Raw genomic sequence first — 26366 nt, 5'->3', positions numbered from 1 at the left:
ATTTCACTGAAATAAATGAGAATTTTTCAGGCCATTATTACAAGTGTATTTTTTCTCATCTACACATGGCAGCAACTAGTTGTGAGTACATTTCGACAAATCAGTCAACACATCAATTTGAGGAAAATTATTTATTTCTAAGAAATGTACAGTATAGAAAATACACCAGTCCATTTCCCAAACAATCTGACATTCAAGTAAAAAAAAAAAAAAAAATCTGTAAACACCTTTCAAAATTAGGTAATTCCTCACAGATTGACACTTAAAAAGACATGGCCAGCACATTTATATTTAACAAGAAAAAAAAAGCAAATAAATATATTTCACATCTAAATGGTTTTGACTAATGAATGACAATGGATTTACACATGCTTAACTGATAACTGGCATCAATTCTGCACAACAGACACACACAGGCATACATTCAAACATATACACACACACGCACACACACACCTGTAGATCTTTAGATACCACCATGCACAACTTCACATACTGTAGCCTTGAAGAACAGTTTTTTAAAGATAAAACAGCACTGAAGACACTACCCCGAAGTACCCACCCCCTTAGATCCACTACAGTGAGACAATTCACAATTTTAATAGCGTACCACGTCATGCGTCTTGGAAGCTCCTAACTTTTTACTTTTAATCCTGCATCATCAACAACATACGATATAAAACGTAGGCAGCTATTGCTATAAATATTGGATTCTTGCCAAACTATGTGAAACTTGTACTCCTGGCACTGAGCAAAAATGTGTAGTTGGGAAGCCAAAAAAATGCATCAACATCATGTAGAGTACATAATGTTGGTGTCAAAGTGTCATTTAGCATGATTCAATGAGAATTTATTTTGCCAGGGTTATACAGTGTTTTGTAAGTCAAGGAGCAACACCACAACCTTTACTAAAAATGCTAATGCTGCTAACATAAGCTCAACTGGTAAAAGTGATGGACTCACAGGACCCTGCTGAATCCAGATTCGCTCATTGAGGTAGATTGACTTACTTCCAAACAGCGCAATAAAACAAAAACAGTGGTAACTTCGAGGTAAAATTTATCAAAGATCTAATAATCCCCAAACCAATAAATCCACAATGACATCAAATTAAGCCCAGTGTGGAATAAGCAGTTCAAGTTCACGCAAAGTGACTTCATCAAAACGACCTCCTTTAAAAGAGGAGCTTACCAAAAATGTAAACTTGTTTAAGATGCAACTCTTGAAAATCAGTAGCGAGAAATACCCGTACAAAGTGTGATCCCTGAGAAGCGGAAGTGAATTCCAGAAGCAAATGTAGAACCAGACTGTGCAGTTCACATCAAACACCAATTATCACACTACATGTTTACGTTGCAACCTTCTAACAGCAGGCAGGACGTCACACATTAAATCATTCCCTTCATTACAGATAAAACGACTCAAAAAAGGGTTTGCTAATAGATTTGTACTTATACATATACACAAATGAGGATTTACTAAAACAAACTAAAGACTATCCAAGGCCACTCAGTTTCAGGAGATTTAGTCGAAGAAAGCCACAGTGCATAATGGAATCAGGTACAAGCCGATACAAGCGGCGTTGTCTTTGTTTGCCCAAGACGGACGGTCTCACCAGTGAAGGCGCTATTAATAGTGTATTTCCTTGAGGGTTAGTTCACAAAACTCTGTGTCTGGGTGGAAATGGTTAAGTGAGTACAAATAATTAGGTTATTTATCCAGAATCTTTGACTCTCATTCACAGCGAGTGTGCTTATCGATGAAACATTCACTCGTACATTCAAAAAAAGAAACCAAGACAACTGGACCTGGAATTTGTCTTGGTCAGAGAGGCCTCTCACGGTACCGCCTTCTTCCTTTACAGTACCTGAGTTTTTAACAATTTGAGTCAGTAGATAATGGCACAATATAAAAAGGCTTGGCCCCTCTCCCTGTATATATTTTGATTGTTCACAGTGGACAGGGCAGACCAATGGTAAAAAGCAATAAAGTGGAAGATGTTGTGAGACGACCACAACTGTTGTGTTTCCCAACAACGGTAGTTTTAAAGATCCGTAATCTATACACTTTTGTTCACAAGGGCTCAGTAGAATTTAGTATTATGATTATTCAGTCCAACCAAAATTGAAAGCCAGGATGACAAATGTGAAACAAGTTGCTGTAGACTGCAAGCTGGAAATCATGCCCTCTGCTGTCTGTCAGGTGGGTCACTATGTCTTTCTTTTGGTTCAGTTCATTACGCCTGAAAGAGGGAGCGAGGGGGCGAAGAGGGTGAGGGTACAAATAAGGTTGATCAAGTTAAACATGTAGTTGTGTATGTTTGAAGTAAATGTTGCAGTACTACTATAATGTGCCTTTTTGTGTCCTCATCTGAATCACTGTCATCATAAAAATGTAGGGGACTAACTCAGTGGTCGATTATAAAAAATCTTTTTCCTTTTGAGCTCCACTCAATTGAATGAAAATACACTTCATTAAAAGCTCAATCGCACCTTACGGTATTTATAGATGACAATATTATACAGTATTATGAAAAGGAAGATCTACTCGGACAACCATTTGAAGTACAATGTAATGTGAGGACCACAACACTCACAGAGGATATGTCACACTTACTTGCTTGGTGCTTGATCCACCCGGTGCAGTCATCACGTGTTGCCTGTGATGCATGAAAACAAGTTATCAGGTTTATGGTGTTCATTTTGAGAGTCTTACTGAATCAAATTTAAATCTTGTGAGTCAGGTAACGGCCTCACACGAAATGAACGAAAATATGGCATGACAACAAGGTTTTTTTAGGGACGAAGACAAAGGTTATCGCAGATAAAACTAGAATTGCCTTTCGAGATTAGCTTTTTTGCTATGAGAAAAGGAAAATCTTTTTACCCTGGGTGTAGGACATTTTCAGATGCCAAGCCTCTCTGCTGAATCATCACACTTTGAAAGTGGCCACCAGAGTGAGGGTACATGGCCATGCGCATCTGACCAGGGGAGAGAGGCAACTGCTGGGGCCGCTGAAGAGCTTCCATCAGGTGTGGGTGAGGTCTCTGCACACTAAATCGTCCTGCATCTTGGTATGGTGGTCTAGAGTAAAGGGCTCCACTCCCAACTCCACAGTGGGACGGTGGAGCACCGCCTGGATGCATTGGCGGGCGCACAGTGCGGGTGTCATACATAAAGCCAGGAGGAATGTGTGCAGTGGAGGCGAGCGACTGGTTGCTATGACGGCGAGTGGCGGCGTTGTGGCTATCAAGGTCCAGGATTTCTTTTGGACTGTCAGGCTGCTCCAAGTTCCCCTTAGTGCGACTGCGTTTGGCTGGGCTATCACTTCCACTGTTTCTGCTTTCCCATTTGCTCTCCTCCAAGCCTCCAGAGACTGACCCGGCTTCGGGGGACAACAAACTCACTATAGCGGAGCCCTCAGAGGCTTTGGGTGACACACACCCCTCATTGGCCTGATTGTTTCCTTTTGCACTGGATGCGGGCAGGTAGGTTGTAGGCAGCATGGGCTGATGAGATGGCTGCCAACCCTCTGAAGGATAAGCACCTCTACTGTTAACAAAATTATGGGCCTGCGGTCGGGTGTAATACTGTTCCTGCTGGAACGGCGGTGGCGGGTACATGTTGGTGTGGGCATGGAGATGCTGAGGGCCAGGCATGTGAATTGAATACACAGTTCTTTGTTGCTGGTGGTACCTGGAATGGTCTTGGGTACTCTGGAGGGGGTTGAGGTTCTGCATGTAATAAGGGTGATGTGAAGAATGCCTGCTCATGCTTGTCTGGCTATACTGTGGATGTGGAGGGTTCTCTATGGTGTATGGACCCATGTCTCCATTTTCTTGGGAATGAGGAGGCATGGCAGCATTATGAGGAGGTGCTCGCACGCTTTCTGCCTGCACACCTGGATTACTGCCCACCGTTTGGGTTCTGTGATGGTTTGGAATAAACGCCTGCTGTTGTTTATAAGCAGTATTAGAAAAGTCAAATTTCATTGCATGTGGACCTTCGGTGTCTCGCCAACTTGCAGGTTCGCGCGGTGTTTGATCTCCATGCTCTGCTGGGCTTGGCTGGGAGGGTAAATGTGGAGGAGGGTGGCTGGGTGGCAGAGCGGTGAGAGGGGTTGGATGAGGGGGTCCAGGTTGGGTTCTCTGTAAGACACCATGTGAAATGCTACGTATAGAGTTGCTCTGAGTGCTTTGCGTGATATGTGGAGCTTGGAGTTGTGTCATATTCAGGGGCATCTGTGGAGGCGAGTGCTGACAGTGGTTGTGAGGTGCTGTCCTATTTAAAATTTCTTGGGTTGGATGTTGCTGGTGTTGTTTTCGAACATTCTGCTCATGCCGTTGTGGCGAGTTGCAGTCGGATGTGGCATTCAAAGATGGTGACGCACACTGCTGAACAAGTGCAGGGCTCTGGAGAGGACTGCTCTGTGCATGCTGAGCAGTGGTAAGTGGATATGGATTCTTAGAATTCTTATTACTAACATGGAAGTGCAAGGGCACAGAAGTGTGACCATTATTTTGAAGTTGGCCACCTACTTCCTGCATAAGGCACTCTGCTCCACTCTCTGACTTCAGTTTTTCTCCAGGCACATTTTCCTGAGGTTGTTGAGGGCTGTGCAATCCCTCTGCTGGCCCACTGTGGTGTTGAGTAGGGTTTGGAATGGATGGGTGCTCTTGGTTAACTGAAACAGTGTTCTCTGATGAAGGAGGTTCATTGGAAATGTCTTTGATACTCGCTTTGTTTTCGGGTGGTCCTGTCAACAAAAACGGAATGGACATAAACACAAGCGGAAGTAGACGATCACCATAAAGTATGGATCCCATCGGTCATATTTGATACATTTTATGTACAGAGCAATCAAATTTAGAGATCATATGTCTAAAAATACATTTAACAATTTACATTTGTATTGAACTTTAATAATTGCTTTCTTTTTACAAGTAAGAAAGAAGCAAAGCTATGTGCACAGTGGCACTCAGCAATTGCCAAACCTCAATTTAGTTTTTCTAATATAACCCACGTTCAAGCTATGTACTGGCACAGTACTGCCTTAGTTCCAGTTCATGTATACTGTGTAAAAGACTTTTGTATTAAAAATATATATTGGATTAACAATGCAATAAATTACACAATTACATTAGTAATACGTAGTTCTTGAGTTGACTATCTGATTGAATAAACATAACTGGTGACATGCCAGTTATTTTGTACTCAAAGCAAAGCGCAAGGCATTCAATCGAGCATTTGAATACTCAATTTAGCTCTTACTATGAGAAATAATTTGAATTGAAGGGACAAATGCTGATGACCTATAGCTGTTCTGAGTCGTTACTGTAAAATACCAGATTAGATTGTTTTCAGGTTATAAGAAGCGGCATAAACAAACCAAAAAAAAAAGCACTTGGGTCAGATCTACCTTTGGGCTGAATGTCTGTCTGTGGGGAAGACTGGCTGTCTGGCCCTTTGTCTCCAGCAGGACGCAGCAGCTGAACCTCAGGGGCTGGGGGAGGCTGCTGAGAGGGACAAGTTGGGACGCTGCCAACCCCTGAGGGGGGCTTGGACTGTTGAAAGTGGCCCATGTCGCGATGGGGGGAACCAACGGGAGGTCTGGAAGAGGCAGACAGCTGCTGTAGAGCTAGCATTTCTGGACTTTCCAACATAGAGGCTAACCGCATCTTGGTGGAGGGGTCCGGGTGGGTTAAGGGAGGGCGTTGCTGCACAGAGCCTGGGGGGCTGGCCACTGCTGCAGACTTTTGATATTGTGAATTTAGAGGAGGATGGGGATATCCGGCAGCTTCCGGCCATGGTTTATGTCCCACTGGAGGTGGCACTCCTCCATAACTCAGGTTGTGCTGATTGACCAAACTAGGGTCTTCTTGCATGTGCATTCCACTAGGTCTCTCTGGACAGTGGTGATTCAAACTAGTCCACATGTTAGAGCGTACCATACCAGGAGAGCTCATGCCTGTGTAATTGTGCTGTTGAGGTCCTGACAACTGGTTCCCCATTGGGTGCATCGTGTGGCTCTCTGGACGGTAATGGGCTGGGTATATGCTGGCTTCAGGAGGAGGTCTCAGTTGAAGGGCCATTGGACGGGGGCCCAGAGATGGGCCATGTGTTGGACCCATATAGGGGTGCTGCTGCTGGGGAAGAGGCTGGTTACCATCAGGGCCTATTGGATACCTATGGCCCATAGGATGCTGAAAGTAAAACCAAAGTCACTTTAATTCATTTCCACTTCTTCCTATTTTTTTGTCCAATTGATTTTGATTTACCATTAATATTCAAAAAAGCTTTAATGTAAAAGAACCAACATACTGCGATGACCAGACATTTTCCACATAAATATGATATACCATAAGTGTACAAGGACTTTGTACCTGCATGTTCAAGTCGTGCTGCATACGAGTCAAGCCAGGGCCTCCATGCCTTGGAATGTGACCTGGGAAGGCAAAACGGGGATCCGTGCCCATTCTATGAGCATACATGTGCGGACCATGAGGACGATGTAACTGGCCGGATGAAAAGAAAATTTAAGTGGCAGTTTTTGGAAACAAATAAAATCAAACATTGATACGGATCAAAATATACCCATTGTTCTGGAAGGTACATGCCCTTGATGTCGCCATGTCGGTGTTGCTGGCTTGGAGGAAAGCCCCAATGAGAATGTGTAAGTGGTCGAACTGGCTTGAGGACCTTGTCCTCCAACAGCATTTGGCCTTTGCCTCCCTGCACACTTCGTTTACGCTGAACATCCTGAGTCGCCTTGATTAGACTTTCAGGTCCCAAATGTTTACTGCTACGATTTCGCTTTTTCTCCTTGCGCTCCTTGTCTTCTTTGCTGATGTAGAATTCTTCATCAGTATCACCCTCCTCTGATGGCAAGTGTTTTAATTGGGCCCGGTTAAAACAGCGTTCGAGAGACTGTGCCATTACAGTGTATTCTGGGGAGGGGGGGCAGAAATTTTATTTAGACTCACAAAAAAAGCATGTAGAAAACACAAATACACAACAGCTTACAGATTCTCCTGCATACAGACTGTTTTCAGGCCAATGCTGATCATTCCAATAGGTCAGAGGGCATATGTTGACCCCTGCTCCTTCTATAAACTCCCATCTACCGTGGTCCATCACCACTCCCACTCACCCCCATCCCAAGGGAAAGTATTCCCCAAGGATGAATAGCTCTAGAAGGGGGTTTAGGAATGGAATGTCTCTCTGGCACTGCAGGGCTCAGCTCCTCCTGAGCATTGGAGCATTGCTCAATCATTCTTCATTAATCACTGTCAAGGCTGCCCTGGACCTAGCCCATTTCAACATTGAGTATGTTTCTTTCTTTTGGGCTGTCATAGCCAACTCTGGTTTACTGCTTGGCATGGTGTGGGTAAGTGAATAAAAAAATCATACTTACCACTATCTTCTCCGTTGTACTCAATACAGTTTTTAAATATGAGCTTCACATCAGAAATAAACTCCTCCTTTGCAACATATTCGCCATCATTGAGTTTCCTGTCAATGGTGGAAAGGTCCATGGGAGTCTGAGATAAAAAAAATAAAAAAGGTTTTTTTTGACGAACTGACACATTCTACATTCAAGTGATCACGATAGGGATTTTGTACCTGTATTATGTCATGGTAATTGGGGGCATAGGAGTCATCCACAGGTTCTAAGAAAGGCCAAGCATCTTTATGAGCCTTCAAGGCCTCCAGCACTAGGAAGGGAGAGTAGAGGTCAGAGATGACAATCGTTCAGACACTAAGCAAATTCCCTGGACGCATACCTTTGTATAGACCTGTGTAGTCATCTTCCATGTCAAAGCTGAAAGACATCACATTGACACTCCAAGTTATTAATATTCAAATTGTATGCAAATGAATAATTTGTAACATAAAATCCTCATACAATTCCTTAGTAGTCCGTGTTCTGAGAACTGGTGAAGACGGCTCTAAATTCAGAAGTTCTGGTGGTAGGTCTTTTCCTACAGACAACAGGTAGGCCTTTTCCTCTCGCATCTTCCTTCTCCTGGCCCGCTCTAAGACCAAGAGAATGTCATAGGAGAGTGAGAGAAAGAGAGGCCGCGAGAGAGAAAGACAGAGGAAGAGGGCAAGAAATGCAATCAGCATAGGGCCGAGAAAGAGAGAAAGAGGAACAACCAACTGTCACATCAGAGAAATAATGCCAGCTGAACAAAAAACACATTTCGCCTTTAGCATCTTGATGTCACATGCTGAAAATTGAGGCTGCAGAAAGGGTAGATGCCTTGGCCATTGCCGTAAGAACTGGCTTCGATTATATGGAGCCCAGATGGAAAAGGAACAGAATCAAATACGGAGCAGAAAGAGCACATGAATCGCCACTTTTTTTTTTTTTAACATGAAAGGCATCCCAGCCCAGCCAAGCTCCCCGTCGTTTGGATTAAAGATGTTCGAGGGAGGATTCCACATGTGTGATCCACACAGAACAGCCCAAGTCTAGCAGTTCATCTATAATACATTAATAAAGCTGCTCAACTCAAACACAATCAGGTCATTAACCCTTGACAGATGAAGGAGAGAGCGGCAGAGTGATCATGTAGGATCATAAATTTTGCCTGTTCAAATCACAATGAGCCGATGGTACTGTACTATCCTTTGACGGCTTTTCAAGCTTCAAAGTTAAACACAAAATTAGAGTGAAGGACATGTGGAAGCCTTCTTGAAGGGTGCTCTTGATCTATTTGTTACAATTCCACCACGGCGGCGTATTCATTGATGATGATAGGTCTATGACAAAACACTGTGAAATCATTGCTTAAAATTAGCTTGAAATTTATGTTTGGCATCAATGTTCATTGTGGAGAGTCCACAAGTGAATGAACTTTGTTTTGAAAACTCGTATATCGACAATGGCCTTTGGCTTCTCCCCTTCTGTGTTCTAACCATCGTACCTTCCACAGCTTTGATCTTCTCCATTTTCTCTCGCTGTCGTTGTTCCTGCTGAAGCCTTTCTTCTTCTCGCCTCTGTTCGGCCAGCAAGACCTGCCTGTCCAGCTCTTCATCATTTCGCTTCTCAAACTCAACTGTGGCATCCACATTATCCTGCGTATAAAGAAACACGAACATCAGAGACTGACAGACAGCGGCTCTATTCACAAGTGGACAGCATGCACAGAAAAATGACAACGGTATGACAAAGGTATACTCCATTACTGCTGCAGTAGAGAAAAATCACACATGCCTCCTCTTGGCTCATGTGTTTTTCAGAGAAACGCTGTGATGCACGGAATGGAGTTGGATCCTCAAGCTTCTGTTTCTGCTCGCGCTCCTGAAACAAGAGTTAAACGTTCAAGACTGCTTTTCGATTGTATTAGATGTTGAATTTATGATTAAAGTGACAAAGTATTGGAACAGCAAGGTCTACTTGTTTTTGTTGTATACTCAAGACATTTGGGCTTCAGATCAAAAGATGAATATGAGACTTAAGTTTAGAAGTCTTTGGAAGAAGCGATGTGGCCCGCAACAAAAATTAGTTTGACACCCCCGATCTAAACGGTACAAAAGTACTCGTACAATATTACAACCTGCCAAGGGATGACAAATTGAAACTAGCCAACCGAGATTATCCAGCATCCTTACATGAAATGTTAACATAAACTGTTCTCTTTTAAATAAATAAAATGAAAAAAACATAAACCCAACATATACTGTTATTTAAAGAGCGATATTGCTCCGTTCTATGATCAAATAGGTTATCGTTTACACAAACCGACTGATAAACCCCCAAAATCCTAATTTGGTACGATAGCCTCATGAAAATACCAGGAAATAAAATCAACAAAAGTTATTGAGCCTTCAAGACGAACAGAAAACCACCCAAGAAAGATAACTGTGAGGCCCCGGGGGTTTGGGTGAAGGAGCCACGAGTATTGAGAGGTCACTGGCTTTGGTTTTTCCTCCCCCAGTTCCCCCTTCTCGCTTAAGATGCCAACATTCCCTCACATCTCCCTGGGGGTGACAGCCAAGCTGCATCAGACAAAATATATATCTAACCGCGTGTCCTCCATACAAAGAGAGTGAGTAGACTCCTGTCTCCTAGATTTTATACTGAAATATAGTCTGTACATAGTAACATAGTAACTAAGCCAAAGTCAAGTTCTTAACAAATCTTTCAAAAGTCTGTCTAAATTGAGAGACACTGTGCATCTCTTGTCAATTTTCATCAGAGAACCAAGACAAACCTGTCAACTCACAAGCCAGTCAAAGTAGGGGCTTCTTATGAAGTACATTTAGAGACATCTAAAAACTGCACATATGCAGGTGGGGGAGTGAAAACATGAGAGGAAGACAATGAAGGATGTGTGGGGGTGTACATGACCAAAAAAAGGAAGCAAGCACAAAAACAAAAGCAGCTGTTCCAGAACTGATCAAGTCTGCTCTGTTGTATTGCTGCCTCTTAAGTAAAGCATTGGGGAAATGCCACAATTCATAATAATCCGAATAAAATGTTATACAATGTAATTACTGTATGATATACCGTAATTTTAAAACACATATAATATGACATAACATAATAAAATATAGCAAACAGCATCGACTATTATCTATTGAAGAAGCACAAGCAAGATGACCTCCAGTGTAACCACTTAGGCTGAGAGGATCTCGCAGCACAACAAAGCTGTCATTCAAGAGGCTTCATCCTGCCTCAAGGTGAGCCTCTGCCTGCTGTCACTGTCCATCATATGACTGTTGACTGCAGCTCAAGACACATGCAGGGGTGGATTAAAAAATCTAAGACTCTGTATTTGACAAGTCTGCATGTGTGGAACCGCCCTCACTCTTCCAACTAACAGACACGTTATGTGCAAACGTAGACCAAAAAAATATATTCAATAAAGCGGAAGTGGTACTGCATCCATGGTGTGCATGATTTGTGAGCCTTAACAGCAAGTGTCTTTAATGCAGCTGACTGAGCAACACTGTGGCTAAATTTAGTGATTAGTGACTAATTGATATGGGAGTAAAAAGACTAAAGCCTTCTTCAAAATTCTGATACAATCGAAAACAGTACTGTACTGATTTGACATGAAAGAAAATAAGGGAGGGGGCATAAAGCCTTCATTATCTAATAAAATCTAGAAACAGTACTATACTGACTTGACATTAAAGAGAATACGAGAATAAGTCAACATCTCTTTACACAAATACAAAGAATTAAAAATAATTAAGGCAGTTCATAGGATCGCCTGCTGATTGAACCAGAAAAATATGCAAGAGATTTGAAGAATTATATTCTCTTTGGTTAATATTAAATGATACTCAGTATGTGATTTCAGTTATCTTGACGCACTGAAGAGAATCCTGAGAATGTGTCCCATTTCGATGTTTTTGACCAGCCTTAGTATACAATGAGTCAAGAAAATGTTTAGTATGTGCCAAGTGCACAGCAATGAAGACATACCCGTACTCCTCTTTTGTCAGTTGCAAATGACCTCTTGACAACTAGATTATTTTTCATCTCCTAGCTCAGTGTAAAGAGGCTCACTTTCCGTGGCAGCAGTTGGTGGTACTTGCATATAGTATGATGGGAATGGACAGGTGCAAAATACAGGGCTGGTGTATGTGGCTTTACATTGTGTATGTAAGCTCACTGTCATGCAGTATGTTGCATTCTGCTTGAATGAAGAATTGGATGGCGTTTTATTTGCCTTAAGTAGACCTTGAAGCACTGCACAGCAGGCTTTTGAGTTCATTGATTGTGGTGCTTGTAAGGTTGTAATACAAGGCTTTACAAAATCAGGACCTTGGAGCCGATGACGATCAGCGAGTTAAAGAAAACGGCCGCCAAAAAATATGTCTTTCACGCTATTATTTGTCTAGAAATTTAACCAATTCCCATATAGTAACTACGAACATAAATACAGATAATATTGAATTGTCATATGAATGCTTAAGAGTACAGACCTTGTGAAACACTAATGGTAAGCAAACAAATGGTATTAATTCTTTGGTATCTGACCTTGTGTTCAATCATGCTGCGTATCTCAGGCAGAAAATTCTGGCTGATGACACGGTAGAGATGCCGGTCTTGGGGAGACAGTTTATCCTTAATGCTTTCTGCCAAGTTAACCCACTGTTCTTCTGTTTCGCACACAAGGGACCAGGTACCTCGCTGACAACCTACTGGGAGCCAAAAGCACAAAGGCAGTTGGTAAAACAGGTTCCAAAAAAATAACAACAAATAGATCGCTGTTAATGTACTGCACATATATATTTCACCTTTCGCAGGAGCTATATCTTCCATTCCATTTTCTGTATCCTCTTCACTTTCTGCCTCACTAAAAAGACAAATATGACACAGCAAGTGAGAGGATCGTCACGCAACAGTGATTCATAAATCTGGGGGATCTTCATAAGGACTGGATGAGGCTGCTTTGTCACATACGGACATTTACATGACATGAGCTACAGCTTCAATGTGGCAAGCCATTCCTGAAACAAAAACAACATCGGAAGTGTCTGGGCTAGGCTAAGTAGAAAAAGTACTGGTTGGTACACAGACCTCTTTTTAGATTAAAGTCAATCTTGCATTTTACTAGGGAATCAAGGTCCCAGAGTCTGAAAAATAACTGGAAAAACAGCTTTAAGTCCAGTGTTGAGCTGGAGAGCCATGTTATTTATTTCTATTGCTCCGTGGTCTTTTATCACCAAGAAACTTTAGAGCACTTCCTGCTGCCGACGATCTATTTGGAGATGATTAAATTTTCCGGGAGGATTTGGCCCTTGTCCACAAAGCCAAAACTGCCAATACCTGGTTTGACAGCCATGGACTAAGATAACAGCATTTGATTGGCTAGCAAAGTCACCATTGAAATTATAAAAAGAGGAAGATGTGAGAATAGAAACCAATTATCAAAGCAGCTTGGACCACACCCAGCCTGTCTGAGCCACATCCAATATGGCTGTGGAGTTCAGCGCTCGACGGTACCTAATCATAAATGTTTACAAGAGACTAGGCAATGTTTTTTTGTGCTCAATACTCAAGTAAGTTGTCATTTAAGATGGCACAAATAAACTTTTTACTTATCAATGATTGCTTGCTGTTCATCCTGCTCATCAAAAAACAAGACCTATATTTTAAAGTATTTATATGCTAACATTTAATTTTCTTTATTAAATTTTTATCCCTTTCACTGTGACTCAGCTGGGTGGTAGGGCAATGCCTTATTAACGAGAATCCCCATTGTTGCAAACAAGAATAAGCTGCATTGTTAAAATTGAGCATTATAAGCCTCGAACAGGCACAATCGCAGGTGGTAACGTTGTTGTGGCTGCTCAGTGTCATTTGAAGACTTAATTGGACATCTGTTTCTTTAAATTATACAGTCACATTAATATTTATTTGGAGAAATGCCTCAAAAAGTCACCAAAGATAATCAGATATTATTCTGAGCAGGTCATGTAATTTGCCTGCAATTTCTATCTAATTCATTTTTTTTTATGTTCTACAACTGCACAGACTCTTGACAAAACTTTGCAATTGATGGCCACATGGCAATAGACAGCTGTGGAACCATCAACAGCAGTTTCCTTTAGACAAAGGCATCTGTGCAATATATGCAACCAGATGTACAAGTTCTGCCTGTTATATTGAAATAAACAATTGTAAAAAAATCACCTTAGCTCAGAGTCTTCCATTCTTTTTTTCTTTGGTGGTCTTCCTCTTTTCTTTTTCTCTGTTAATGTTAACTCAGGATTTTCACTGTAAGGAAGACCACATCAATTGAATTGAATCCTTTAAAAGCCTAGGTCCCAATATGATCAATTAGCACGAATTTAAAATTACTACAAGGGGGATGAACTAATGACCTGTTTTTCATAAGGAAAAGGAGACTACGGCGAGGCATTTACCTGATTTTCTCCACTTTTCTCATGAATATCTCTTCTTTGTACATACGGGTGCCATAAAAATACCAGTAGAGGGCTCCATTTCCATCTTGCCCAAGGGGTTCTACCCGCAGACTGTCTGCATCCAGACCCTGATGGGGGCCAAGGAAAGCATTAATTCACTCAATTTTGGACATAATTTGGTCCTTGCAGTCCTTTACAGAAGTGGATGATAATAATAATGAAATGCATGAAGGAGACAATCCTGAGAAGGAACATTTTCCACGTGACTGCCATCGCAAAAATATTGGATATCATTTACAATCTTGAGTGTATTTTTTGTGGGGGCGAAAATGACACGTAGAACTTTGAAAACATGACAAACATGTTGTGGTTTTACCTTCAGCAGGTCAAAGACATCAGCAGCATCCAGCCGATAATCGCAGAGACGGTGCAGCAGTTCAACCTGAGTGCGAGGGGGCAAGTTTTCAAAGGACTCCTCCCGAAGTGGGTTGGGCTTCCCCTCTTCAAGCTCCCATCTGTAGCTGATGATGTCATCCAGATATCTGCTGAATGCCTGGGGACTGAAGTGCTTTAGGATGAGTATGGGATTTATTCTTTTTTTTCACACCAAGTGCTAACTCTACTGATGTGGAATATCGGCTCCGTGACCAATAAGGCCTTTCATATTTCTACATAGACCAATCCAATAATGCCTTGCTTTGAACAAAACAGTCACAAGCAAAGCCACTAAGAATTTTTTTTTTTTGCCAAAGCCTTCCAGCATCAAGAAGGATAAAACGTGTGACTAACCGGTTCATCAAGCCAATGTCTTTTTTTTTAACCAGTTCATTAATGAAATCCTGCTTATCATGTGAACTGATACTTAGTTAACTAAAAGGTGTGTTTATGTATATTCAAAAATAATAATTGTTGATATCTGCCTTTTCAAACACTGGGTTTTGGAATATTTTCAAGAAAAAAATGCCTTTCAATTAGTATCAAAAGGTTTTTGAAAATGAATGTCACAATGTGTGACCTTAGTACAGTGAAAAATTGCAGCACGGTGCATCATTCAAGTTGCCCATGCCCGATTTGCACCATTGCTCTGCATAATTTAATAAAACTGGTAAGTTGATTGAAATGTCCTTTTTGTTTTTCCAAAGTTGAATTGGCAAATGTTACGGTTCAGGCATACCCGATTAATCGCTACCTTTTAGTTCCAACTCAGAAGAAAAGAACAGGGCCTTGGGGCAGGGGTGAGCATCTTTGCAACATAGAGAAAGAGGACCAGAGAAAAAAGGCTTATCTTGAAAGAGCAGTGTGCACTTTTCAAACAGCTGTAGGCTCCCCTTCTCACTAACCCCATCTAGCTCTTCCTTTCTGTCCCTTGTTCTCACCAAAAGCCTCCCTCCCTCCCACCTTCCCCCGCTCCGGCAGAGCGTTTAACACGTGTGGATGAAAAGGGCAGCTCTGTGAAAGGCCAGCAGTGAGCAGGCAGCCCCAGGATGCCAGCGCCTGTCCTGTCCAATAAAACAGGTTGTCCTACAGTTGCTGCTTGCCTGGGTGGAGAAACTGGCTCATGCTTGCCTCTCTGTTTATCTGTCTGTTGGTACCATTATATTTCTTCCCAATCTTGAGTAGACAATATTTGGAAGAGAAACACCATCTGGGCATTAATACTTGACTGTGTTGGGAGTGATACTCTCTGATAATTACCTTGTTCCATATTTGAGAATTTATCGATGCTAAGGTTATAAATCCAATAAGATTATAATGTAATTTTGCATCAGACGTTGCGTCAAAATATGGGGCGACTCGTTAGTGAGGCATTGGACTGGTGAATCTTTTTTTCCTATTTCAAGGTAGACACATTTGTTACATAAAACAACAACCCTAAAAAATAATGTAACAATGAATAACCTACAATGGGTACAAATAACTAAAATATTGAATTTGTTTTTGGCTTCCTCGAAACATTTATAACCTAATTTTACTGGTTCTTTTATCACAATCAAATTATTTCGGTTTCATTACCTGACATGTTTCGGCTATCACTTCCGCTTTCGTCAGAGTGTCACCGGTGTGGTTGTGACGCGTCTTTATCGGCTGATGGATTTGACAGGTGAGTCTTGCCCTCTGCTGTCCATTCACCCCTCCAAAATTCTGCTCCAGGTGGTAGAGAGCATGAAAGCTCCCTCGTCCCTGTTGATGGTCCTCGGGACCCGCTTGCGGATCTCGATGGCCTCCCTGATCCAACGCTGATGCGTGTTTTCTTCGGTGCGGATGACTCTGGCCTTTCCCCAGTCCATGATGTGATTTTCTCTTTTGCAGTGGTCGGTAATGGCTGACTTGTAGTGTTCCTGTTCTGCTTGTGGTTTTGTTGCTCTTGTTTGTCTTGTTGCTGTCTCTTTCTCACACTCCTTCCTGTGTTCTGTTTTTCTTGTGATGAAGTTTCTCCCTGTCTCCCCGATGTATGATTTATTGCATGGGATTTCGTATATGGAGTTGCATTTATTTTCCGGGTGAATCCTGTCATTTGGGTGAACCAGTATCTGACGGAGTGCTGTGTGTGGTTTGATGGGTGTGTTTACGTTGTATTTTTTCATGGCTCTTTTGATGCGTTCCGTAATCCCGCTCACGTACGGCAACGTCACCATTCCGCTGTGTTCTTGTTTACTTGTTTTTTTCCTCCCCCTGTGTTGTGTTGTTTTTGTTTACCTGCCCTACACCTTTGTGAGCACCGTTGGGAGCTTTCATGCTCTCTACCACCTGGAGCAGCATTTTGGAGGGGTGAACGGACAGCAGTTCATCCATCAGCTGATAAAGACGCGTCACAACCACACCGGTGACACTCTGATGAAGGCGGAAGTGATAGCCGAAACATGTCAGGTAATGAAACCTAAATAATTGGTTTGTGATAAAAGAACCAGTAAAATAATTGACAATTGAAAACAAGATGAACATAGTACAACTAACATTTATAACCACACATGCCTTTACACCAATACATAATACCTCGTGCATTAATAGAAAAATGAAGTGGCTACGTCTAAGATCATTTCCCGATAAATATAATTTCGATTAAATCTTAACATACGTAATGTCAGTGCGCTGGTAACATCCCTGCAGTAGACAAGCAATAAGATCCCCGAGGAAGTTCAAGTCCTGTTCTGAGAGCGCTTTCTCCAATTCCTAGGACACAGAAAAAAAAATAATAATTAGCAATCCATTGTAAAATATTACAGTAGAAACTACAAAAAACAGCTCTGTTGCTAACAAATGAAATGCATATTAGTGCTTGATGTAAAGAGATCACTGTCACATATTTAACCTGCTTGCTGTTTGTTAATCTGCTTGTCTATGCTACTCGCTTTTACAGCTACATACAGCCAGATAGAGGGTGGAAAAGTAAAAATGTCATGATTGCAGTCTGTGTAAACTGAAAACTATATATACAACACGGCCAGCTTTCAAGCCACGTTTTTCCTTACAGCTCTCATGGAGAAACAGTTATGGGAGCTCGAGAATTGAATATTCAATTGAATTAAATTTTATTCGGATTTAAGCTTATTAAAAAACATGTTTCGACAATTACTGTTCGCTACCCAATTATTTGTGTTTATTGGTATGTTTTTGTGATTTAAAAAGAAACTAAACAGTAAAGCAACATCACACGAGAGGGATTTCTGGTCATTGATTTCCCAAGTAAAAGCAGATGTTTGCAAATTCTTATTTTGATTCAACATAAATGATAAATCTGTTTGCTTTCATGAAAGACGAGAAAAATTAGATAATTATCAACTTTGAGTGCCTGAAATCACAAGATTTGGACAATCTTTAGGTAAGTCTGTAACGGTTACCCAATTATAAAAATATGAGGCAATATATTTGAATGAATTGGTTTGTCGATTAATCAATTAATTCTGACACATCTAATGGGAGTGATTTCCTGTAAGACAGCACAAGTAGCGATGTGGAAGTCGTGGCTACCCTAACAGCAGACAGTTTCCATGTCACTGCTGTTGACAGCTCAACTGGGGTTCACATCACTAATAGTTGGCGTGCGAAGGCGGGATGGGGGAAGGGATGCCTGCTTGTTGAGTATGGGCTCCTCCATTACTATGCTTTGATTCTTTCACCCCCAACACGTCCCATTCACTGGTTCCTGCTAGATTACTCACCTGAGGAAACCTCCACCCCCGCATGGAAATGCATGACAAACATGCATGCGCAATCACAAAAACCACAGGAAAATGTTTAACATTTCTTGATCCAGCATGACGAATCATCTCTATTGCATAGTTGTTGAGACACTGATGCAAGCCTGTTGCCAGATTAGTCATCTTTAAAACATCTGTCAAAGCCACTTCCACACCTCTGGCGCAAGCCCGGTGTTGGTGAGACCATCAATCTGTGGGACACCTTTTGCTCATTAAGTCAGAGAATGACGAGTTAATATTGGGGTCTGTAATAAGCCCCTTTTACATGGTCTGTCAAAGGCGTCTTGTCTTTTTCCTGAACAGCTCAAGCAGAATTGACAATTTCCTGGCTTTGTAGGTGGTACCAGAACCGTATCAAAGACAAGGTGGTGCTGAAGTCATAAAGGTAATGGCACCTTTTAAGTGTGTGGTAAAGAAAACAAGTCCGTTCAATTAGACTGATCAGACGTCAATATTAACAATCAATACTCAACATAATGTTGCTGATAGATTGAATTGGATAATTAATGCACATACAATATTTTCACAGTGTACTCCTTGTACAAATGCTTTCTTTGACATGCTTTTTTTCTATTTCCGGTATGCACGATTGCTGCTAAAACAATGCGAATTCCTCGAATGTGGGACTAATAAACGTTCTATTATTTTGAATATGTATTATGTTCGGAGACCCTCTCGCCATCTAAGTTGAGGTGCAAACATGGTCAGAATTTATGGCCCAATTGATTACCTGTCCATAGACATGCCTATGTACTGTAAACTAAGTATATTTCACGTCCATGTTAAGTTTTCCAGACCTCCCATCACATGACTTCCCTCTTATCTCTGCTTTACAACCAGTACCAAAGACAAGTGCCTTTACAACGTTGAAGGGAAGTCGCACCCAGACTGGAGACAGGGAGAAGGAACCATGGGGAGCTAAGACAATGGGGCTGGCTGAGACAAACCCTAGTGTATGTGCCCCCCTTGCTTCCCCCCCATCTGATGCATGTACTGCTGCCCTCACTTGTCACTCACAACTGGGGGAGGAGGCTGCAGCCTTTTACAAAGCCCCCCACGACTTCATTGCATACAAGAGAGGGTATAAAAAAGACATGCAAACTGTTTCTTGATCTTTCAGGAGTACTCTTTGTGAGAAACGGATCTCCTAGGCTTTATGAATAGCCTGATGTGGAAAGACGAGTGCGAGTGGTTAGTGACTCACAGGTCATCACACAGGCCGAGTTGGAGAGGTGTCAGTAGGTGCGAGGGGGGAAGGATGCAAGTGAGTGAATTGCCTTGAGAATAGAATACGCAAGTATTGCTGTGCAGGGGGGTTCTTCATGTCACTGGCATTTGACAGAAAGTAAAGGGAATACGGTCGTTTGAGTGTTTAATGTAGACAACTTTGAGGTGTCTGCGATTCTTTTGCGCCCACCAAAGCGTATTCGTTGACGGGGGTAAGCAGCCGACGGGGGGGCTGGCCCTGAAAAATGGCAGTTCAGGAAATCTCAAAATTCTCAATGGCCACCACATTGCTAGACCGCAAAGGATTAAGGCTAAACGATACATTGTATTTGCACTATGATCGTGATTTGACAAAAGTGCGGTATTGTAATCGCAAAGACTGCGGTTTAAATGGGCATTATCTTATAGGCACGGGGGTGCACAGAACTCTTTATGCTAATGCAGCTGTGCTGGATTTCAGCGATTGTTTTCAAAGCTATTAATTGTTTACTATTAATAAACGTTGTCAAATGTCCTGCGGTGTTATGGTCATTTTGGTATCTAAGATACATTTGGGATGGAGAGGTGGGCCTCCAATTTGGTCAGGAGCAGTCTTGACTCCATGGTGCTAAAGTGAAATGTATCAGCTTCCTATCAGTACAAAAATTTGGATTTGCCAAGTGACTGAGAACACCCATCTAAGCATTTTCTGAAACGCTTAAAGCTTTATTGTCCCTCCGGGGCTAATCCATTTACCTTGTAGACAACAGAAACAAAGACACACTCACAGGCAGCTTGCACACTTATTTACCAAACCTAATAGGACCAAAATATACACAATCAGAGGACTCCATGGAAAAACAACAACAAAAACGCCCCAGAAGCAGCAGCTTGCACCCAGTCAAAGTGGGAAGCCTTCACCTTTCAAGGGGAAGGGAAAGAAATAACCACCATCTGGGGTTTAGTCATGGTAATGCCAGGCAGGGGCTGGGGCTTAGTGATTGGAAAACATGTTAGGGATAGAGAATAGGATAGGGTCGAGGTTCTGTTAGTGGCTGCAAATAGTGGACTTGGAGTGAGGTGCACTGAGGCAAGCCTACACAAAACATCAAACTGCTGGATGGATGGCGGAAGGCATCCTACATTGTCTAACAATTTGTTACATTAGGAAGACCTTCAATGAACAGCAATCATTTACCATTATGAGCGAAGTAGCAAAGGTTAATAGGTGGGCAGACTATGAAGATGTCTTGTTCATCAGATTCTAAGAACGCAATCAGATTAAATATCAAATACAGTGAAACCTCCAGTTACAAATACTACAGGTTAATCAAAATTTCCTGGAAAAGGAACCTCTATTCCTGTCTTGTTTTCGTTATAGAGTCTTGACACAGACGAGATAATGGATGTGTGGTGCTTCTCGCAATGTGTAACCATAATTTGCAACATGCATAACGCAACTCCACAGCACAAGGCGCAAAGATGTTGCACATGTAGGCTGACGTTCCACTTCAGCATCCAATCACATACCCAGCGCCTAGTTCACACTGACTACGGAAGAGATGCCTTGTAATGCGTGTAAGCAAATCTGCACCCACAACACCAGAAGATCACAGAGGTTCACACTGAAGAGTTGACAACAGTGTATATAGAGAGCTAAACAATAGCCACCCCTTATGCTGTATGGATGTCATTTGGGGGACTTTGGCTCTTCGACCCAGTGTATGTATGTTCTGTGTTCAGAGTTTTGTGTTTAGTTTATTTCAAGCTCCTTTCTTTTGTCTTTTAAATGTCCGACAAGTTTGCAGAACTTGTTGATTTTTAAATCTAACCCAAATCTACCTTGGATGCTGACCCCTGACTTCCTGTCTGGATAGTGTAATTACTTCAGCTTCATGAAAATACGCATGCGGCGTCCGGAGAAAATAGAAACCTCGTGGAACCCTTACGGCACGGCACATACAATCCGCATCGCACCACACCTGGTGTGAATTGACACAGACGCCAATGCTCTTTTTCTTGTGACGTCCCTACGGTGGCCACAATGCATCATTTTCGCAGTCAGTGTAACAGCGGCTGCGGTTGTGAATGACGCAGTGAAAGAAGTCTGAAAGAATATACATATTTACAGTTAAAATGCAGCATCTCTAAGAAAATAAAACAATTATGTTGGTGTCCAAATAGACATCCGCGCATATCACGAGGCGGAAGCACTACCGACATAATTTCCCCAATGACAACATCTACAAACTCAGAGGTGAAAGAACTGGTCCCCAGCCATTGTGACCATGTTGAAGTGTCCTTGAACAAGACATTGAAGCCCCAGTTGCTCCTGATGGTGTTAATGAGGAAGCAGTGTGACACACCTTGAGTACCAAAAGGAAAAAATAAAAATCACTTATACAAGTGTCCTGAATGAAATAATAATAATAGGATTGCAGTCGGAGCGGTCACCCCCCATCCTTCAAACAAAAGAAAGACTATAAAAACTAATAATGTCCTGTTCCGTTTATTTAGTGTAATTGGTTTTTAATTGAGGAAATTAATCTTGACTTCAGCTGAATCTCTACAAGGTGTAATTTCAAACATAGCTTGTAGCAAATGTGAGCGACATCATGCACACTGTAAAGGCAACATCTGTATGATGCAAAGTACCTTTGACCTCACAACGTTACAAACATCTGTACTTCATACATGGGCAATTGGAGGGGAAGATGGCTGAAATAGAACTCCTCTATGCAAAGTGTCAATATAAAGGTTTTTTTAATGTATTATTTCTATAAACAGCGTCTTGGCAGTTGTGGCTGTTATAAACGTTGAGTTGATTGATTTAAACTATTTGACAACTAAAACCACGCAACTGGGCTTGTCCATATCAAGGTCGAGATAAATGACAGTCATTGTAGAGCGTGTTGCTGTTGACAGCTGCCAAACCGGCTTCACCTGTTACAGGGACGTGGCATTGGATAGAACTCAATTTCCTTTTACAGTGGAACCTCAATTTTATAGACAGAGTTAACAGATTTCAAATTTGACGGGTAAGGATAAATATATTCATCAAATCACTTAATAAATTATTAGAATTAAATAATCTGCAAATAATACATGTCAAACTGTTGGCAGTTATTCATCTAGTCACCCTGTTACATTGAAAAAGAACCCTTAAATCTACATTACTGTAGTCCTCCATGAGAGCACACTAAGGTTGTGTGAACACTGCGCAAGTGAATGTTTTTTTTGGGTCAGAGTTGCTAAAAGCTTGCAAACAGTTGTAAAAGGTTGTACTGTATTTCTTGTCACAAAGACATTTGTTTACAACCAGAAAAACTGTTCAGCACCATTAATACTGATGGCAAATGTCTGGCGAACATCTTTGCAATTCATCCCTGAAGAAAAAAATGTCAACATTAGGGTGTGCGCAAACACTAGCCAACCTTCACTACTCTGTTAGAAAATCGGGATCTGTTATTTTTTTCTGACAGCCCAGTTCAAACCAGGTTTCGACGCACGTGCCCGTGCCCCTGTGCTGCTTGCTGGTTTATCACTAAAGCTTCATAATTTGTCAAGCCACATATGCATAGGAAAGTGTATTTATTTAGTTTTCTATGATTGCATTATTTAAATTTAATGTCTTTTATGTTGAGCACTTTGAGACAGCTGATTGCTGGGAAAGTACTACGGCGGTCAAATTAAGAACGTAAAATAAACTGGCACCATGCAGTGGCAGACTGAAGACAGACACCTGACATTTCACTGCTAAAATGGCAAACAAGATATACAACCATTGTTTAAGGGCGTCTCAGTCTCAGCTAGCAGCTGATTATGTGAAAAGAAAGTATCACCTTTGAACACTTTTTCAATTTCGACAAAAAAGATGAAGCTCTTTCAAGCGTATTGCGCAAACACGTACAGTACGCTGTGCTTAGTGAGTCACTATGACGAAGGACGGACTAACCTGCGCATTCCTTCAAAGAGTTTAAAGCAACGACAAACGTTCCGTATACCAACTATTTAACCGATCGAAAACGCTACCTTTGAAGTTATTCTTGGAATTGCTTTTGGCCTTTTCGCTCTGATTTGAGTTGACAGGGCAATAAAGGCGTCATGGGGTGACCGTAAAATTTTATTTGAAGCCAATCAATTTTCGATTGACTCATAACGCAATGATCGATGATTATGTACCCTTCGATGAATAAAAGGGCTTCTGTGTGTTGAGGCCATGTGATATAGTTGCCAGGCTGTATACATTTCGGAATTAATTCACGTTGTATTTTGGCTCTCAAAGCGGTATTAGCAGGCACACGTTGAGTCCAACTCTTTCACTCAATCCTAAACTGGGGGGGGGGGAGCAAACAATGCCCGAGAAGCATCTGCGTCTCGCTCCCCAAGCCAGATGGCTCACGACGCAAGACAATAAACTCCAAAACCCACGCCATGAACTTAACTTTATGTGATAAATAAGGGGAGGAAACGTTATCTGAAGACACTTGTTCTGTATGATCGTTATCACGCTTATGTGGAATTTAAAAAAGTTTCACTTTGTATCGTAAAGCACATCATCACCCCGAAACTAAGATTTTAAGTGGGACTAAGTATGAACTATATCTGAGTGGACGGATCTTTTAGAATATCAATTAAAGTGGGAACATGAAAGCCTTGAATGACTGTAGAGAGCACTACGTAACAACAACAATCTTATTACTAGGTCTCAAATCTCAATTTGGCCTCTCGATCGACCTTTATTGACGATCGATTAAAAGGTTCACACCTAAGTTTTAGCGTTGCTAATCGGTTAGCTAGGTTGTTGCGGAGTCGTAACGTTCACGAGTAGAAGTTCAAAGAACATTGCTTAGGAGACTAGTAGTTGGTATAGGTGACACAAACAACGTTTTTAATTTCCACAGTGAGGGCGAGTGGTGTCACTTCCGTGAAGACAGAATATCATTTACCTCGATTTCAAAGTCGGGAAGGTTGAACGCTGCCCTGAACAGTGAGCAGAAGTGGGCTATGGCGGGGACTTCCCACCAAGATTGGACTTCTTCCACAGAAACTGTACATCCCCGGGACATTTTCAGACTGGAGGAATGCTGTCACGTTGATTGCTCACATTAGAAAGGGGTTTAAAGTTCAAAAGTTCAATGAAACACTTCCGACAAAACTTGCTCGCGCAGTCCACTAAGTCCTTGCGTTGCTGCCATTCCGCCTCGCCGGGCTCATCAATCTGTTTCAATCAGTCCGAGCCAAGGCGAACAGATGGGCCGGACCATACCATTATTCGTCAGAGAGGGGAGAGCGTACGATTGGCATTAAAGACACTACTACAAATATATAAAGCCATTGACTTTTGCTTCAAATATGATAATAACTTGACTGATTTGACTTAATTTTGATTTAATTCTGGCGATTGAACTGACAAATCCGTATGAACAGAAAAAGGTAAATGGCTATTAATCCCTATCGATCTTGATTGTGCGACCTTAGTTTAAAGGGATTGTTTTGAACGGTAAAATACCGATTCAAGTGTCGATATTGGATTTGTGTCAAGTAATTCTAAATTTAATTAAAAATCATTGATTGGTACACGTTCCTTTCAATGCCTTCACACAGCGACGTTGTATTACAACATTTAAACAACAACAACAACAACAACAACAACAACAACAACAAAAATCATTGTAATCCCACATATGCCTCTGGATTTAGTAAACATCCCCTTAAAGAAAAATACGTCCTGCGGGCCAAATTCGGCCCGCGTCTAAATTTAGACCGCGAGCGTTTATGATCGGATGTGAGCGCGTTCCTTCCCAGTTCACAGGTGTACGTTTGCAAGATGATCAGTGACCCAGACACTTGCACATTCAAATATCCACACAAAAAGGTGACGCTAAAATCAAAGACGCTGCCAGTGACGCTGCTCACGGAAAGGCAAAATAAAATAAACCACGGACCATTGGTGAGAGCTCTGTCTACTTAACTAACTACTGCGCGTCCGTGCTGCCCACTCACAATGATCGCAAACAAACAAAACGACTATGGGTTATTATTTTGTGATTATGAAGTATTTTGTTGTGTATGGAGTTAAAGTCAAAAAGATAAAACGGAGAATGATTTAATTTTGATTAAAAATCTGACATGATACAATCGGTATGTAAAATATTAGTTTGTGTTAAAGTGCATGATTTAATGAGCTAAAAATATTTAGAGTACGCGATTAGACTGGTAAAAAGTATCTTTAATTTAATGCATGCAGTGCAAAATTGTACAAAAATCATTATTATAGTTTTGTAAATTCTCGCGTTGAAGGTTTTTCACCTGATGAATTAAAATGAGTGAAACTATGTCTTCGAATCAAGCCCTTCTTTTCATTATTTTAATCTTTAACTATCCTGGTAATGCAATTGACAATATATTTTCATTTGCAATATGAACCTATCTGCAGACAGCAAAGGATATAGTTACATATTTACAAGTTAATTTACAATGGTAATGGTTCGAGGAATGTCAATCTGAATGGTCGGCCCCTATACATTTTTATCTAACCAAATCTGGCACCCTTTGCAAAATGTTTGGACACCCCTGCTTAAAGGCTTTGGCCTTTATACAACATAGGGGCTCCCCCTATCGCACTGAGCATAAATCACATGCATTAGGGAAAACTGACAAGTGAATCCTAACCAGTGAGATAGTCAAGGGTACCAAGTCATCCATGCATCCCTTGTCCGAACGGCTTAAACCTGACTATTTAATTTATCAGACGATTATAATTTCTGATTTGTTTTCCCAAATAAAACACAGTGACAGAACAATTCGACACTCTCTGGTATTAGATGGCAGAGGACCTGTTGTCATTCAGGCTCCCTACAAACATATCAAATTTGTGTTAAATTAGACAGATTTCCCACTGACTGAGTTTGTCAGTCAATTCATACAATATCATGACTTTAGTCATGTGCTGTGAGATTTTTCCAATGTAAAATGGGCGACTCGCTGCAACATCAAAGGTTTCATCAATATCATTTATAGGTTTAAACTTACGAGGTTTTGCTCTTTTTGTATTATTATTATTATTAT

At 41.4% G+C, this 26366-nt stretch overlaps 1 protein-coding gene across 5 annotated transcripts; it reads right to left on the bottom strand.

The window, feature by feature from the left end:
• Positions 1–1509: 1509 nt before the first annotated feature.
• On the bottom strand, positions 1510–24519 carry LOC119124417 (cat eye syndrome critical region protein 2). 5 transcript variants are annotated; one of them, XM_037254366.1, is made up of 19 exons: positions 24245–24519; positions 16967–17061; positions 14267–14450; positions 13891–14018; positions 13658–13741; positions 12259–12317; positions 11999–12162; positions 9221–9307; positions 8931–9081; positions 7907–8036; positions 7785–7822; positions 7624–7715; positions 7415–7541; positions 6595–6947; positions 6384–6515; positions 5420–6203; positions 2887–4756; positions 2617–2659; positions 1510–2242 (listed from the first exon to the last, which is right to left on the bottom strand). In XM_037254366.1, exons 1-19 carry the CDS (start codon positions 24362–24364, stop codon positions 2237–2239), a joined length of 4647 nt encoding a protein of 1548 aa, XP_037110261.1. In that variant the 5' UTR covers positions 24365–24519; the 3' UTR covers positions 1510–2236. The 5 variants fall into 5 exon arrangements, with proteins under 5 accessions (XP_037110261.1, XP_037110263.1, XP_037110264.1 ...); XM_037254368.1 differs by having other exon boundaries at positions 11999–12159; XM_037254369.1 differs by lacking the exon at positions 13658–13741.
• Positions 24520–26366: the final 1847 nt, after the last annotated feature.

This window comes from Syngnathus acus, chromosome 6 (assembly GCF_901709675.1).
Source record: "Syngnathus acus chromosome 6, fSynAcu1.2, whole genome shotgun sequence".
Classification (NCBI taxonomy): Eukaryota; Metazoa; Chordata; class Actinopteri; order Syngnathiformes; family Syngnathidae; genus Syngnathus; species Syngnathus acus.
This window is presented reverse-complemented; position numbering and strand designations above follow the sequence as displayed.